This window comes from Pinus tabuliformis, chromosome 8 (genome assembly GCF_031772625.1).
Source record: "Pinus tabuliformis cultivar Carrire ecotype Pingquan chromosome 8, CPIR1, whole genome shotgun sequence".
Lineage (NCBI taxonomy): Eukaryota > Viridiplantae > Streptophyta > Pinopsida > Pinales > Pinaceae > Pinus > Pinus tabuliformis.
Genome location: NC_142294.1, coordinates 1,196,099,758 through 1,196,118,224, shown reverse-complemented (window position 1 = coordinate 1,196,118,224; position 18,467 = coordinate 1,196,099,758). Strand labels below are relative to the sequence as shown.

General features: G+C 34.0%; 1 protein-coding gene across 9 annotated transcripts in view; it reads right to left on the bottom strand.

Moving 5' to 3' along the window:
• Nucleotides 1-18,467, bottom strand: part of LOC149239665 (glycerol-3-phosphate acyltransferase 9-like) — a 210,251-nt gene that overhangs the window by 141,150 nt on the left and 50,634 nt on the right. For all 9 annotated transcript variants that reach the window (XR_016246459.1, XR_016246458.1, XR_016246456.1 and 6 more), the window contains exons 7-10: nucleotides 7,895-7,990; nucleotides 7,660-7,756; nucleotides 6,684-6,771; nucleotides 6,461-6,557 (exon numbers count right to left, since the gene is read on the bottom strand). Coding sequence is in view for 5 of the 9 variants with exons in the window: in XM_089373477.1 (XP_089229603.1) it covers nucleotides 6,461-6,557; nucleotides 6,684-6,771; nucleotides 7,660-7,756; nucleotides 7,895-7,990 (378 nt within the window). In the remaining 4 variants the exon portion in view is untranslated. The remainder of the gene's footprint in view (nucleotides 1-6,460; nucleotides 6,558-6,683; nucleotides 6,772-7,659; nucleotides 7,757-7,894; nucleotides 7,991-18,467) is intronic.

Genomic DNA, 18,467 nt, shown 5'->3' with positions numbered 1-18,467 from the left:
ATGTTGCCTATTATCTTGTGGGCTGAAAGGGTGTGATTTTCTACTACAGTGATGGGTACAAGTTGCTGAATTATTTTTGGGTTTATATATCAGTCCAAAAGCCACTGTTACACAGCTAGTCTGGAATGCTGACATGCTGATAATATTTCCTCTATATGTATGATGTATGGCTACAAAGACGAATTGAGTTCCAGGTTCCATCCTCTCTAACTATTCACTGTGTAATCTTTAATTCAGATGATAGATAAGCAGCTTATGATCATGTTTGTCATTATATGAATGAATGAATGAAATTTTAATGTCCATGGGACTAGCTATAGTCTATGGGACCACTAACTTCCCTGCTTTTTGCCTTTTGCAATTCAATCATCTTATTATTCAAATTAATGATGAGCTAACCCAACTTTCTAACAGTCCCCTCACTGAAAAGACAATGCCAAGGGACTGATGTTAACATACTGTTGTAATTGTCTCTGAAAGCATCACATTCCAAAATGAAATGTTTTTCTGATTCCACTGCCACAGAAGTGCAAAAAGTACACACCCGCTCTTCCCAAGCTTCTTTAGGTTTTTTCCACCAATCTGCTTCGCACCGTAATTGATGCGAGTTAGTTCTTAATTAAGCAATAAAAATCTTTGCTCTCCATGGAATGCTAGCTCCAATGTACTCTATTTTTTGGAGATCACACGTGGGGTTGAATTTTTGAACATAATACTTCTTCTTTCTACCCAATTCTTTTCCCCATATATGCTTACGAAACTTCTCCATAACATAACTCTTCAAATTCTTGCTATCTGTACGACATGCATTGATGTAAATATTTCATTTTTGCATCCATTTGTTGTTTTGTCTCATCCATGATTTCTTTGTTTCACTCATTCCTTCGTTCAAGATAACTTTAGGCCATCTACCTTCTCCCATTTGCTCAATTCCCTAAAGATACCTTATAAGACGCACCATAGCAATTGCTTCGACGAAAGTTGCTCCGTTTCACTCAGCATTATCTCATAAAAAACCAAATTTTTTATTTTAAACTTGCTTATGATCAAGCATTTTTGGATTTTCTCAATTTGCTTCCATTTTGAGACAGAGCTGTTACTAGCCCACAATTCACACCCATATAATATCATTGGACAAACTAGGAGCCCAAAAAGCACTTTAATTGTTTTCCAATCCCATAACTCTACCTCTCTAAATCTGTTTTGAAGAGCATATAATGCTTTCTACCCTCCTAAAATTCTCTTCTTTCTGTAGTGCTCCCAATTAAGCTTGTTGTTAAAATCAATTCCGAGGTACTTGTATTCATTTACTTCTTTAAGAATGTTTCCTTCAAAGAAGAATGTAATGTGGCTCTACTTATTTTTATTTGAGAAAATCATTATTTTGGTCTTGTTGGTATTGACTTGCATCCCCCCTGCTTTACAAAAATGCTCAAGGGCATATAGGTGCATCTGCGATCCCTGGGCCAATTTAGAAATCAATACAAGGTCATCAGAATATAAAAGAAGCTTTATCACAAACTCCCCCAACTGAACACCATCCCCACCTTGCAAATTTAGCCACCCTTCCAATTTATCGATATATAAACCAAAAAGAGTAGGGGATAAAAGGCAGCCTTGCTTGACTCTAATGTCACTTCTAAAGCTTTTTGAAATGCCTGTTAAAGTTCTAATTTTGACACAAAAACTCTATAATGCAAAAGAATTTCAAGTTCTTCCGTTCTACTCCACAACTTATCTCTAGGGACCGTGTCAAATGCCTTTTTGAAGTCAACAAAGCAACAAAATACTTCCTTTTTGCCCTCCCAAACCTCTTCAATAATGTGTCTCAACGTGATACCATGATCTACTGTAGAATGTTTTGGCCTAAAACCTACTTTCCCTTTTGCTTTTTTTTCTTTGACTTCCACCCACTTACTGATTCTATTTTCCACCATGCTGCTGAAGAGCTTTGCAAACAAAGGATTGATCATAATGGTTTTATAGTTGGAAGGATTATTAATGTCTAAACCTAAGAAACCGGATTCACTGAAAAGAGGCCACGTGTCCAAATCCCGCGAATCGGACACGATTCATTAGGGATTCGAATCCCAGAAGGGGACACGTCGTGTCCTAACGGGACATGTACAAATCCCGTACGTGTCTCGTTATGACACAACGTGTCCCAATTTTGGGATTCGAATCCCAAAAAAATGAAATCCACGGGCATAAAAAAGGCGTTGTTTTTTTAGCGTTTTACCATTTCTCTCTTTAAGTTTTGCATACATTGAGTTGTGGGCAAGGAGCGAAGGGTGTGGAGCATTTGGCAATGAGATTCAAGCACTAAGTAAGTGCATTTCATCTCTATTTTTTTGCATTTCTATTACAGCAGTTTGTATATGATTTTTTTTACAAATTTGTGCGTGTTTTGTTTATTTTTTTTTACAGTATTCATGACTCAATCAAGGGCAGCAGTTAGGGGTCAAAAGAAGGGGAAGAATGTCTCCATTGGAGATGCCCCTCCTCCCCCAATATCATTAGAGTTTGCTGCAAGTAATGTTGAGGGAAGAGGAGGGCCTAAAGACAACATTGAGAAATATCCCTTGTGGAAATATGTCACAAGAGAGGATGGGACAAGCACCAAGGGGAAGGAAGGAGACAATGTGCAATGGAGATGCAACTTTTGCCACATTTCTTTCAAAAGCACATATTACCGTATGAAAGGCCATTTGTTGGCTTTACCAAGTTGTGGAATTGGAGCTTGTAAAGTTGTTCCTTTACAAAAGAGGAAAGAAATGGAAAAGTAGTTCATTGTTGGTATGGAAAATGTGGTTGCAAAATCAAGAAAAACCAAGAATGAAGACCCCCTTCCATTTTTGAGGAAAGGCACCACCAAATTTCCATTTGAGAGCTCTATTGGGGGACAAGCAGCGAAAAGAAGAGCAATTACACTTGGTCCAATGGACAAGATTTTTCAAAAAGAGAAACGGGAAGAGCTTGATCTCACAATTGCCTTCTTTTTCTATCAAAACTTCATATCATTTAATGTTGCATGCTCACCTCTATTTATTGAGATGTGTCAAGCTCTAACTCATGGGTCTCCATCATGGTATGTGCCTCCTGGTTCAGAGAAGCTTAGAACCACATTGTTAACGAAGACAAAAAAAGAGGTGCAAAAAATGCTTGAGCCTATTGTAGCATCATAGCCAACATCTGGGGTTAGCATTATTTATGATGGATGGACAGGTCCAACACAACACCCAATCATCAACTTCATGGTGTCTTCCTTGAATAGTCCATTTTTCTTGAAAACAGTGGATACACTTGGAGAATACAAGGATGCACAATTTATGGGTGAGTTATTTATTAACATTATTGAAGATGTAGGTGTTGATTCTTGTGTGCAAATCATTACAGATAATGCACCTGTTTGCAAGGCTGCTGGCATGATTATGGAAGCTAAATATCCACAAGTGTTTTGGACACCTTGCATTGTCCATTCAATGAACTTAGCACTGAAATCCATTGCTTCTGATGTGCTTTGGATTGGTAACATTATTGAGGATGCACGACATATCCGTAACTTGTGCAAAATCATACAAATGCCCTCACTATCTACAAAGAGTACAACAATCTATCATTGTTGAAGATTGCTGATACACGGTTTGCCTCTTCATTCATGATGTTGAAGAGGTTGAGGGAGGTCAAGACCGCTCTTGGGGCCATCGTTATTTCTGAGTTTTGGTCTTTTTGGAGAAAGACAGATCAAATAGTCTCTAAAAGAGTGAAGGACACAGTGCTAGATGATGCTTGGTGGGAGAGGGTAGATCTAATTATTCAGATCATGCACCCTATCATTTCTTTGTTTCGATTTGTAAATACAGACAAACCCATCCTAGGAGAGGTTTATGAGGGATGGGATTCCATGATTGAGTCTGTGAGGAGAATTATTCTACAAAGTGAGTGCCCCGAGTATGAGACATCACCAGAGGCCTTCTGTGGTACTATATAGGATATTCTTGTTAGTAGATGGGACAAGAATTGCACACCTTTACATTGTTTGGCTCACTCATTGAACCCAAAATACTACAACCATGAGTGGCTGAATGGTGGACCTTCCCGTAGATTCCCTCCTCACATGGATGGTGAAATCTTACAGGGGAGAAAAGATGCATTCAGGCGGGTTTTCCAGGATAGAGCATCCCTTGATGAGGTGGAGAATGCCTTTGCAAAGTTTTCCACTGGCATTGGTCGATTTGCAGGATATGATGTGATTAGAGACAGGAGGGCTAAGAAGCCCTATTCTTGGTGGGCAAATCATGGGGCAACAAGCCCTCCTCTTCAGCAGTTAGCCATGAGGCTCCTCTCTGAGGTGACTTCATCCTCTTGTTGCGAGAAGAATTGGAGCACATATGGGAATTTGTATAGTGTGAAGAAGAGCAGGCTTGAGCAGTCCAGGGCAGAGACAATGGTGTATGTGCACACCAACCTTCGTCTTATTTACAGGTAAAGGGAAGAGTGGTCGTCTTATTTATAGGTAGAGGGAAGAGTGGTTGAGGGGAAAGACAAAGATGTGGGATGTCTTTCCTGATGATATGGGTTTGGATAACAGTGTTGAGTTGGCATTGGCCAACATGGATCTCAATGATCCAGTGCTAGAGCTTGTTAGATTTGATGACGGTGATATTTTCGAGGGGTCATCCTCCACACCAGCAGATGCATAGGCGACTATGGATATAGGGGAGGAGGACGATGCAGAAGAGAGCAGTGGTGACCATGATGATGAGAACATTGACGTTGATTCTGATGATGACTATGAGGATTGTTGACTCGTGAGTCATGGGCTCCGACGACCTATTGCCTTGAGGCTTGTATACCTATAGTTGTTTTATATTTTCTAATTCTATTTGCCATTGCACTACCTATGTAACACATTTTGATTTGATGACTTAATGAGAAAACTACAGTTGTCGGTGTCTTTATCTTACTATCTCGTAACTGTAAGTTGTCTGTCATTTATGAATCACGATTTATCATTTTATGTGACATGTTGATGTATTTGAATTTGGTATGTAGTATGCATGCTAATTGCTATAATGTTACTATTACTAACTTACTTTGTAAACAATAAAACTAACATCTAGATGTTCTATGTTTGAAATCAGTGAATTTGTATCATTAATGAGAATTTGTGTAAGAAATATCTAGTTTTTAATGTATATATATATATATATATATATATATATATATATATATAATGAATCCTACGTTTCCTGTTCCAGGGGGTCAATGTGTCCGAATCCGACTCTCGAATCCCCGTATCCTACGAATCCCGAATCCCCGTGTCAGGTGACTTAGGTCTAAACCTGTATATGAGTTGTATCAGCTTTGTGTGCTTATATATATATATATATATATATATTCCTGAGTTCTTTATAGTTCACTTCATGTCATTCGAAGCCCCATATTTGGGCATATTTTGAGCACTATTCATGTTAATTTGAAAATGAATCTTCAAAGGTCACCTACCGTACCTTGCACACCAACTGTTTGTAAAAACACCACAATGGACCAGAATTTATAAACTCAGAAAAATTTGTGGAATTTCCAAAGTATTCCGGAAAGGGAACATTACAATAACACAGGAACTATGTCTGCAATCCTCAAGCACATGTTCCCAGCTAATCGGGTTGCAATTACATCTCTACTTGTATCTCTATGATTTTAGGTTAAGATATACGTTACAAATTGAAATGTGTTATCTTTAGGTGCCAGTTTGCAAAGTTATTCACAGATGCAAAAGCATAAACAAGTATCTCCTTGGCAGTCAACAAAGAGTGGCAACTCCTATCTGCGTTTACTTCACCAACAAGTTACAACCTGTTGAATGAATCACTAACATTCTGTGAAGTGAGAAAAGTATGAGAAAATAAACTAAAATTTAATTAATAGAGAGCGTAACGCTGAATGAGATTCAAACACAAGGTTTCCAAGTATAGCTCATTATGCATGTCCTGGTTCCAAGTTATTTCTTTTGACTGGCAAATCTACCCTATAAAAATAAGATAAGTTTTTATGTCAACAAATGACTACATAAAGTAGATCTACAATTTCTGTAATACAAAGTGGAAGTCCAATAGCGACACCTAGAACAAAGTTAACATCAATGGAAATGATCTTAGATCTAGGAAACAAAGAAACTAATCCAAGAAAGAGGAGGATAGAGACATGAGAAGAAAGAGAACATAGGTGAAAACCCCATCCCAATAGGGTGTGTCAAGTGTTGCTGGAACTAGAAGCTTAGGTCACCAGAAGGGAGAGACGATAAGGAATTTCAAAAGCAAATACAAGCTCTACCCTACATATTTTGACCCACTATTCAGCAAACCTGGCTGATAAAAGTCCACATCAGCAAATAACAACCACCTTTGCCAGGCAAAGTGCAAAGATACAAAAGCCACAACAGACAGAATAGAATTACCTTTTTGAACATAACTGTGTAGTGATTATTCACGCAAGTGCCTTCAGGAAATATGAGAAGGGGATTGTTGTCAGGACCTTCTATGTGCTTTTTAATCCTGCAAAACACAATAACTAGCAATTACTATACCTCTTTAAAGTTTAAACATTTGGAGCCTTTTTTATTTGCGAGTGTTTCAGATATTAAAGCAAATGAGTTAGATTTATGAATGATGTGTACTTACTTTTCAGAGACAATATGGCGATCCTTGGCTTCTGTTCGATTAAACCAAATACAGCCCAAGCTCTTAAAAACCGTACTTTGCAAGAGGCCTATATTTATCACGGAACTTTTTAGAATACCACACCAATATCCAAATATTTATCACCGAACTTTTTAGAATACCACACCAATATCCAAATTAATAGAAATGTATTCTTTGTAGACAAACAAATGCCAAACAATGTTAACCCCAGATCTATCAAGTGCGGAAAGGGATCAAATCCCTTGAACTGTAATTTTTTGGATTATTTAAATGGATTCTGGCTGGTTGTAGTCTTACTCAAGCCAGTAGAACTCAGAACTCAAAATTTATGCAGATATGGATACATAAAAATATCGTTTTGATTATTGTCAAGGTGTTTATATTTGCATTGTAACAATATTTCTATGTACATATCATATCTATGTCTAAATCTGATATCTCTCTTTTTATCTCTTTATATAGTAGTTTTTATAATAATAATCTAATTTCAAAGTCAACCTTGCCAGACAACAAATTGATGTATGAGACTCCTTTGTTTGTGGGACAAGGGACCCCCTCTGCGCTTAAGTCTACAGAAGTGTACACACCTTATACAGCAATTGCTACTACTATTTGCTATAAGTATCATCCTATTTTAAAAAAACAATGGTAATGCAAATATTACCCACATATGTGCAACATCACTACCAAACTGGGTTGTAAAACTAGTGTCTTTTGGACATATGTTCATTTCCTTTTGTTCTATATGTATTATTATTGTTATTAATTGTTACAAGTATTTACTTTTTTTTTGAAACCACATGATAACATAAACATTATCCACATATGTGGCAACATCTCTATCATACTGGGATGTATAACCAGTGAGTTTGGGCACAAAAAACATCATCTACAAGTTAATAGCACAAAATATTTATAATGCCTCAGCTGTTATCAAAAGGCACTGCAATCTTACCAACCCATCCAGGGTGCTTCTGCATGATCACCGCAAATGATGTCATTTGTTCCAAAATTATGAAGTCAATCATGGAAGTGTGGTTGGTTACAAACACCTGACTTAATGCGCATATATATTACACAATTACAAACAATTATGTCAGTGAAACCAAGGATATCCAAGTTTAAGGGTTAAAAAAGCCAAAATAAGCAGCCAAATGGGTTCCCAAGATATCAAAAGTTCACACATTTACCTGCCTTGGACGGACACATGGTCGTGGTCCATGGTACTTAACTACCCCAGTCCATGAAGCAACAAATACACTGCACATGAACTCCACCAAAACCCTCTAAAGAGAACATGAAAATCAAAATCAATGCATGTTTGCCAAGAACGTACAATAAGAAATATAATGACATGAATTGCATTATATATCTACTCATTTATTCATATCTATGATAAGTCTTCACAAAATTTTAAAGATACGCACACTTTACGATAACTTATTGAACATGTTAATCACATGTTTACATTTTAAGTGGGCAATCTAGACGTTACAAAAGAAACGAGAAATAAAATGTGCGAACAAGAATTAATACACAGTAGGGGTCCTCTTGTTGCAGTGAAACTCTGGTTACGAAAGCATGTCATATGCTTTTCTTCAAAAGGTCACGATGAAAGATTTCAGAAACTCAGGAAGCAATCGGTGCTCTTATCTCTATAACCTCCAGCTATTTTTTCAGTGAATTTTTCAAATACAAATTATAATGCTTGCTTGTATTACGTAATCATGTAAAAACCTTGTACGATTTTCAAAGCGTTTGGTTCATTATCGTTGTGATCACACTATAATATTCATCATTCTTGTCGTGTATTTTTAGCCATTGTAGATCTAAAATTATGACTACAGGGCAATTATTCTGACCTAAAAATAGGAATTATGTTAAGGTTTGTATTCAGGTTGTTTAATTAAATGTATTCTATCCAAAAACGTTTCTAAAGAGTGTTCTCTTGCTGAAGCTAATTTTATAAAGCAATCTAATCGTTGCAATGTAATTTATTGTGCTGTGCAGTTAAAACCATCTGAAATGCGGATGCGGTATGCCCAATGTTCTAAGAAACTAGAAACACAAGAAGAAAGAAGCAACTGGTTCAGTGTCAGAAACGGAAATTTCGATGTTTCACGATAGTAAACATTCTATATATATATATATCCCACACACGTATGAAGAATAGTAGACTAACCAGAAAAAAGTTAACTTTGATAGTCATAAAAAAAATATTAGATGTTAGAACATGTAAATCACTAATAATTTGATCACATAGATTAGATTAATTTATAAATGAAATGATTTTTTATTTATTTGGAATTTGGTGATACAATTTCAAACAAAATTGTGATTTTTTGTTATTTAAAATACAGTTTTCAATGCATAAATAGATTCGGCACCATGGAAAACTCTAGGACACCCGAATTATATTAGATTAAACAATTTAAACCTAAGTTTTTAAAAAGCTACGTAGATTTTGGTTAAAATTAACCAAAAAATGACCCAAAAAACCATCATTTTGGCTATTAGTTAGACTAAAGCCTTGAAAAGTATTTGTAAATAAATTTGCCTCATTAATGTAAGCATTAATTTAAATACGAATGTAAGCCAAATTATTTAATTGGCTTATAGATGTAAAGGTACATGTTATTTTGGTAAAGATAAATGTAAAGGTACATGTTATTTGTTGGGGACGATAGCATTTGCCTTGCAGTGAAATTGCATTTACCTTGTTTTATTTTGTTGGTTTTTTACAATTTTAACCAAAATTTGGGGAAAATGCTGAATTTTTCTATTTTGGATGAATTCAAAAATAATTTTATAAATTCTTAGAAATCTTATTTCTAATTTCCAATTTGCCTAGCAACTTATGAGACATATTTCCCCTTATGGAAAGCGCTTTACTTTTAGTTTTTGTCAGTGCTTGACAATTGATTTAAAAAGTAAAAAAATAAAATTTTCTGAGTGGCCAATCCATTGGTGAGTGCTTTGACATTAACACTGACACTGACACTGTTATCGTATTACTCTTCCCCATGATGACAAAACTGATGCAGTTGCAGATCCTTTGTATGGGTCGGGGGGCTACACATTTCCAAATCATATATCATATGAATGTTTACGGAGGACGGGGTATGTGTGGGAGAATGAACTATTATTATGTTTCGTTGTGCGGAGTATGAAGTATGTGCAGGAGGGCAGTTACGTAGATATTTTGATTAATATTGTTAATTTCCATTGTGCGGGGTGGTGCATAGGGCATTGTAAAACTATTAATATTAACATATGAGAATTTTGCACACAATGGATTTGGGGTGAAATTGCATGTGCAAGAGAATGAGAGGTTTCACAAATGCTCTAACAATGTGTTATTGCTCTAAGCATTGGTGTTAGAATTGAATCTTTGCGGAGCACAGGGTTTGTGCGAGAAATTTCATTGTGCAGACATTTTATTAGGACGGGGTGTTTTAGGGAGAACAAGGGTGCATGTAGAACTTAATGTTAAACTGTTATTATTATTATGGTTCATTGTGCGGAGCTTTCACTGTCCAATATAATACTTTTACACATTTCCTGATCGTATATCATATATTGTATTAATGTTTACAGAGGACATGGTAAATGCAAGCGAGCAATAAATATTATTATGTTTCGTTGTGCAAAGCTACACAACTCGTGCATAAATATATTTACAAATTTCCAGATCGAAGTACGAAGTATGTGCAGGAGAGTAGTTGCGAGAGGAGCTATGAATCTTTGCAGAATGATTAATATTGTTAATTTCTATTATGTGAGGTGGTGCATAGGGCATTGTTAAACTATAAATGTTAATTTGTGAGATTTTTGCATGCAATGGATTTGTTGTGAAATTGTATGTGCGGGAGAACATGGGGTTTGACGAGTGCTCTGACAATGTGTTATTGCTCTGAGCATTAGCATTAGAATTGAATCTGTACGCAATACGGGGTATGTGCGTGAGATTTCATTGTCAGAAGCTTTTATTAAGATAAGGTATTTTTGGGAGAACGGGGGTTACATGTAGAAATTAATGTTAAACTATTAATGTTAATATGTTATTATTATTATGTTTCATTGTGCAGAGTTTTGATTGTGCAAAAGATGGTTATGTTTGTCGATTTCCCGAACAAATTTAATACTTTTACACATTTCTTGATCATACATAGTATATCATATGAATGTTTACGAAAGATGGGGCATGTGCAGGAGAGAGGGGAATATTATTATGTTTTGTTGTGCGGAGATTTCACTGTGCTGAGTATGAAGTATGGAGCAAGGGAACATAATGATTAAAATTGTTAATTTTAACGGTGCAGGGTTTTTTACGGTGGGTTTTTGTGAGAGAACAAGTGGTGCATATGGGAATTATTGTTAAAATATTTAATGTTAATATCTTAGACAGGGAAAATTTTAAGAACCCCCCTAAATTTATAAATATAATAAATGGGCGAATCTCCATGGTATATAGGAAAAATGGAAGGCGATTTTATCAATAATATAATATGTATATATAATTTTTTGGCGAATCTCTCACCAGCCATGGCGAATATTTTACTCAATTATAAAATCTTGTAAGATCTTGGCGAGTCTTTCACTAAATAATAAAACTTTGTAAAGTCCTAGTGAATCTTAGCATAGGCTACATGCTGGTTTAATTCCCCCATTTAAATAGGCTACATTCCAGGTGAATACCATGGGTCAATACCATGTGCCATTTTGGTGAATACCATGGTTCAATACCATGTGCCATTTTTATTTTTATTAATTCTAATATTAGGGTTAATAATGGTTTTTTGCATGGTATTAATAACAATCTAGTCCATGGTATTTGTCCCATAGTATTTTGACCATAGGTTTCACCTAAATATAACCCATTTTTTGAGTGTTCGTAAATATAAGGTGACTTATGGAGTAAATATAAAAAATGTTTTATTTGTTTACCATACCTCTCGTTTATTTATATTTTTATTAATTTACCATACTTCTTTTACAAATATGGTATTTGGCCCATAGGATTCACTTAAATAAAACCTTTTTCTTGAGCCTTCATAAATAGAACGAGGGTTATGGACTAAATATAAAAAGAGGTTTTATTTATTTACGATACGTCTAGTTTATTTATATTTTTATTTATTTACCATACCGTTTGAGTAAGTATAAAAAAACGTTTTATTTATTTACCATACCTCCACTTTACTTATATTTTTATTTGTTTACACCGTTACATGTATATAAGGTGACTTATGGAGTAAATATAAAAAATGTTTTATTTATTTACCATACCTCTCATTTATTTATATTTTTATTAATTTACCATACCTCTTTTATAAATATGGTATTTGGTCCATAGGATTCACTTAAATAAAACCTATTCTTGAAAATGGGCGAATGGATTCACTTAAATAAAACCTATTCTTGAAAATGGGCAACGGAAGGTTGTAAGTCCTAATTTCAAGGGCTAAATTTACCTTTTTTACCCTCTCCCTTAAAATAAGGTGGGCTATTTGAGGTGATTTGTAAAAATGTACTATGATACAAAATATTCGCCCGCTAAAAATTTAAAACCCCTTAATTTCGCCAAAGGGCGAACATTCGCCCCTAAAATTATTCTTGATCTTAGATTTTTGCGTAGAATGAATTTGCTATGAAATGTGGCACATGCATTTGCATTATATTGGAAGCATATATGTTTTCTATTGGTAATTAAAAAAAAATCTGGAAAACAAGTTATGTGCGGGAGAACGGGGGGTTTCATGAGTGCTCTAACTGTGTTATTGATCTGAACAGGGTATGTGCGAGACATTTCATTGTACAGAGCTTTTACTGTGCTGAACTTTTATGTTGGAAACTTTATTCAGTATGTAAGAAAAAATAATTTTTATCTATTAATGTTAAACTGTTATTATTATTATCATTGTGCAGAGCTTTGATTGTGCGGAAGATGGGATATGTGTGCCGATTTATAGAAATACAGATAGATGTCATGCATGAAAATTAATTGTTATTTTCGAATCTAGTCATAATTCCTTGTTTTAATATTAAAAAATTCGAAGAAGGATTGACATGAAATTATTCTAAACTTATTTCCTTTATTGACGAAAAAAAACTATGTAAATCACTACATATCCTCGATATCAGAAGCAATGTGGACTTCATTAATTTTTGGCTCACGTTGAGAAGGGGGTAACCTTGGTCAATGGCCACGATATCATCATATCTTCATTATCTTCTTCAATTTAATTGTTATTTTCGAATCTAGTCATAATTCCTTGTTTTAATATTAAAAAATTCGAAGAAGGATTGACATGAAATTATTCTAAACTTATTTCCTTTATTGACGAAAAAAAACTATGTAAATCACTACATATCCTCGATATCAGAAGCAATGTGGACTTCATTAATTTTTGGCTCACGCTGAGAAGGGGGTAACCTTGGTCAATGGCCACGATATCATCATATCTTCATTATCTTCTTCAGTGTCTGGGCCAAATTTTTCAGACGAAAACTCAACATTTTGTTTGCCAATTGTAGTTGCTCCATCTTCAATCGCAGTATTGTCATTTTGTGATTTAGAAGGTAGAAATGGACGCACACTTTAGATTTAATCATTTTAGTATGCTTTAAGACCAAACCGATGAGAAATTCCAAAGCACTAGCTATTTTAGCTAAATAAGAACTGAGCTCTTTCTTTGCAAGTTCAGAATTGCACTCCGTAACAGAAGTAGTTGTGTGGACAAAGTTGTGCGCAGGTTGTTGTGTGTGTGCAGATATTATGCGAAAGTTTTGTGCAAAGTTTACTAATATAATAAATATACAAAACTCTTTTTAATTATTATTTAGTGATGTATTTCACAACGTATAATCATTAATTAATATCAATTTCAAATATCAATGACTGAAGGCGTTATTGAGTGCGGAAGTAGTTGTGCGGAAATAGTTGTGTGTGTACGAAGATTATGCGGAGAACAAATGCATGTGCGGAATCTGTTGGGAGAAAATCCATTATACGGGGGAAATCTTCAAGCTTTCACTTTGCACAATCACAAACCTTCTACATAATAAGGTTTAATTGGAGATACAGAAAGTCTAATAGACATTAAATACATAACATTACTATTTTATTTTAAATAAGCAACATTGACTTATTGCAATAAGGACTTTAATAATAAACATTAAATAAGAAACATTACTATTTCGTTTTAAATAACATAGAAACTATTTATCATTAATAACATTCGATTTCATAAAGCTTACATTCAAGCAATGCGATGGATCATTGGCCAAATTTTTCATTTTTCTTGTGAATCATTGACCAAAATGTTCATTTTGCCGATTATAACGTCATGTGCTAAGAATATGGGCATATGATATCACCATTAATGATCAAAGTGTTCATTTTGTCGTCCAACAAGATTTCTAATGCGTTGGCAGTGCATCATTTGCTCATATTGTCAGCATAAAAAATTATGATCAAGTAGGGTGTTCTAGTAATCGTAATGCTTCTCTTCTAAACGAAGTTGTGCGATGGGGCTAAGTTCTTCTTTGTTCTAACCATTCCTTATTTGAGAGTGTTTTTCGCACTTTGCAATTTGTCGTTATTGTCATGTGGAAAGCACGTGAAATATTTTTTAATTCAGGTCAAAAATGATAGCATACACATGGCACATCTGGAATTTATACCAATTTTTGCCATTGGAAGGCTTTTCGATTATATCGTTTCGATATGCAAGTAGTTGTAATGGCCATTCGTGTGCTTCTCTTTTTATTTTCTTTAATCAGTTGTGATTATTATGGCAACTATGGTTATTTTTTCGTACTCAGATATAGGTTAAGTTATATTGCTTAGTGTCACTTCCGTTGGTTGTACGTCGTCAATATTGCATTGAGACGATTAAAAATCTATACTAGATAACAGTGCATCTAAATAACAATGAAAACAATTAAACTATTATTCAGGGATAACATTGGTTGTATTGTCATTATTATAGAAATTATAGTAATATCTTTTTATTCAGATATGGATTGCGTAAAATTTATTTTTGTCACTTCCCTTAGCTGTACATTGTCAATATTGCATCAAAGACATTAAGACAGTTAAAAATTTACATAACAAGCTATTTAGATAACGATTAGGACGATTAAAAATGTAATCGTAAATTTTTCATTATGTTGCTTTGTCTACTAACGTATTGCTTTGTCATTTTGCATTTTCAACACTTCGGTTATCCTTTTTTTTTGTTTATGCTATACTGCAAGTGAAAAAATGTCCACTTCCATTTTTTCCAGAAAAAACAATGTGTTTGACACATTTTTCATTACGGATAGTAAAAACTCTACAACTTTTGGCAAATGCTTGTGCAGACAAGTTTCTCTTCGCGATGAGGAAAAGCCGTGGTTGATCGAACGTTAATTGTTTTCCAAATTTATGATATATTGCAAAATACATTTTCGATTTCCAATTGAGTCTGAACAACATCTCCAATCTATGTTTGTGTGTGGGACAATTGTGTGGGCGAGGAAGTGAATGTGGAAATATAGAACTTTGCGATAGAAAATTGCATTTACTATTTTGTCTTATTCTTTGTCGTAAATCATAAATCAAAGGGTCTAAGTTTTATGAGGCTTTTGTAACATATTGTTAATAAGAATAAGAATAATAAGATGTATTGTGTCACAACATTTTTCTCATTAGCCTAAGAATCATAAATCAAATGTTCTAAGTTTTATAAAGATCTTGTGGCGTAATTTTAACATGTAACGTGTCGATAGTTGCATTGGCCAAGTGTTGATAATGCATTCTTTTTTTTAGGATGCATGTTCCCAATACAGATTGGTATATTTCATAGTTTTAGGAGAGGAGAGGCTCATTACGAATGGTTTTACTCTAGCTATCAAAATCAACACTGTATTCTGAGAATTGTGCGTTTTGCTTGTTAGCATAAGAATTGTACACAATATATGTTTTCAAAAACAAATACAGATTGTGCGGTATCCGTATTACACAAGTTGTAGTTCATTTGTTTTGTGACTATATCTCGTTCATAGAAGAGTTTTACACGAATCGGTTGTATCTATATCGTTTTACTTGTTTTCCTATACATTGTTTATGTTGTGTTTGTCATTGAACAATAGTTAATAGTGAAATTAAAATAATCAATGAAAAAGCATGTTTGAAACATGATTGTTAAAGCATCAATGGAGAAGCATTTGCTTGCTATAGAAAGCAATGGTATGGATGCAATACTAAGGCATCATAATCTATTTCATTTGAATAATTTTTCATATAATGTGGTAGATTGCGTATTAAATAGTATGTGAACTCTATTGCATTTTAGATACATGTCAACAGAATTGCGTAAAAGAACAATGGGACCTTTTAGGAATTGTTTACATGAAGGGAAGACCGAAGCTATACTATCTTACGAACGCGACTTGAATATAGATGCATTAATACATATGCATGGTGTAGATAGCCCGGATGTTTACTTGGAAAGGATGACAAAATCAACTTCACATACTATCGCTGGGGGGGGATGAAGATTCTAGGGGAACATATTTTGTATACATTAGTTATCGAACTAGCTAAAATTTTCCATAAAACTTTGGTCAAAGACAACAATGCAAAACTATTTGCATTTTAATTCAAATTTGTGCGAAAAAAGTTAACATATTGTTCCATGACGAGAATTCAATTACCAAACATTTCGAACCACTCCTTTGCAAGAAAAAATGTTCAATAGGAACCGATTATGAACCTATAATAAATATAACAACATACGAAGAAATAGAACATGGATGTATGCAGATAGATAAAAGCATGAGCAGTCATTTGGCTAAGAGATTTTTTGGATTCAAGAATATTTATGATGAAAGTTGTTTTGAAACAATATGCCAATTGATAGAGAACGAGTATGATGTTCCCTGTTTACGACGCATAATTGCACAAAATTTTTGCAATGCAATGATGCATAACGATTCATTTGCATTAAACTGTATAGAAAAATAAATGAACGAAAATGCAATAAAGCGATTTACTAGAATAACAGATTGGCAAGGTAACATTATACAATTAGCAATGCCATATGAAAAAATGGAAGATAGACTGTGTATTTTTATTTATCACTGGATATGGTATATCTTGAACATAATTGTATACATATGATCTGCTAACAGTTTGGCTATTGTGTCTGGATTCCGTGGATTCGAGAAAGACGGGACAATATTCCATATTTTGCAATTTGGTACGGTTGCAAGTCATTTGCATTATGAAACTCTCAAAGAAATATTACAACAGAAAAACATTTCACGTGTTATTGAAACAGTTAATGAAAATCAATTTATAGAACAATTCAATAAAAAACAGTGGCAATAATACGTTTGACTTTGAAAACATGGACATGAATGAAAATGGTATAGAAATTGATACAAAATTTATCAATGCAAATAAGAGATTGCGACTATCAATGCATCGAGTCAAAAAACATATAAGAAACAAGGATGTTTTCAAAACAAATGTTCTTAGAAAACTATGCAAGCCATTAAATTCTAGCTCTAAGAGCATGGACATTGATGAAAATATTATGGAACTTAATACAAAGTCTCTCAATGTAAGCAAAAGACCACATTCTTCGTTGCATGAACTCAAAAAATACATAAGAAACAAAAATGTCATCGAAACAAGTCAGATTACTAGATGATCGAAATGACGAAAGTCAATACAAGATAGCGTATTTGCTAATGAACATAAAAAATCGTTACAAATGTTCGATTATACATTGGTTGAACAATAGTATTTTAAGAAAATACAAGATGTTCTTGTTTATGACTGTGCAATTTGCAATCAAACTTGGTTTAAAAGAGATGTCATAGAAAAAAAAATTAGCAATGTGTCAAAAATTAAGTGCATATGCAAGAAATGCAAAAAGGCACTAGACAATGACAAAGTTATCAAATTTGCAGTTCCAGAGAAAATTAGCCATAATAGACAAATTTCCATAGTAAAATAACTTTATGAATTGGAGGAATGATTGATATCATTACAATTACCTCTTTTGCAAATACGAGAACTTGGACAATGTTTTAGAAAACCACAATTGGCATTGATTGGTGGACTAATCAATGTACCTGCTAACATATCTCAAATTCAAATTGCACTTCCTCGTGACATAAATAAATCTAGTACTATGGTTGTGGCAATTAAAAGACATTTAGTGTTTAAAAGCATATTTGTTGTTGGGTGAATACGTGTTCATAAATTCATGAGGGCATTAAGACGATTGTGTAAAACTCCACTCTATAGACTAGAGAATGTCAGAATAAACAAAAATTGGAAAAAAGTCTTTGATCAAAACAAAGATGCATCTTCATGTGAGACAGATGTAGATACAAGAAGCAATGATGATAATGATTACTATGATCAAGGGCTCGTGACAAAGACATTGTTATATAGATTTAGCAATTCATATAGTATTTATGATCTTCACAATAATCAAATAAATGTTGCTTTGGTGAAAGTTATAAGCTTTTGGGCATATTCACAGATCAGTGTTTAGAAGAGATGAGCTTTTCTACACTGTTTTACGGAAAGGAACTTTACATATCACAATATTGCTAAGTGGGAAGTTTTGCATCAAGATCATGATTTTGCATATCATATAACGATTTTTTTTTACAAAAGAGTGTGAATTGTCCTCAATCAAGTATTCAGTTGTATTTGGATTTGTATAAGAAAAAGACAGTTAAAAGGAAAAAAAACTA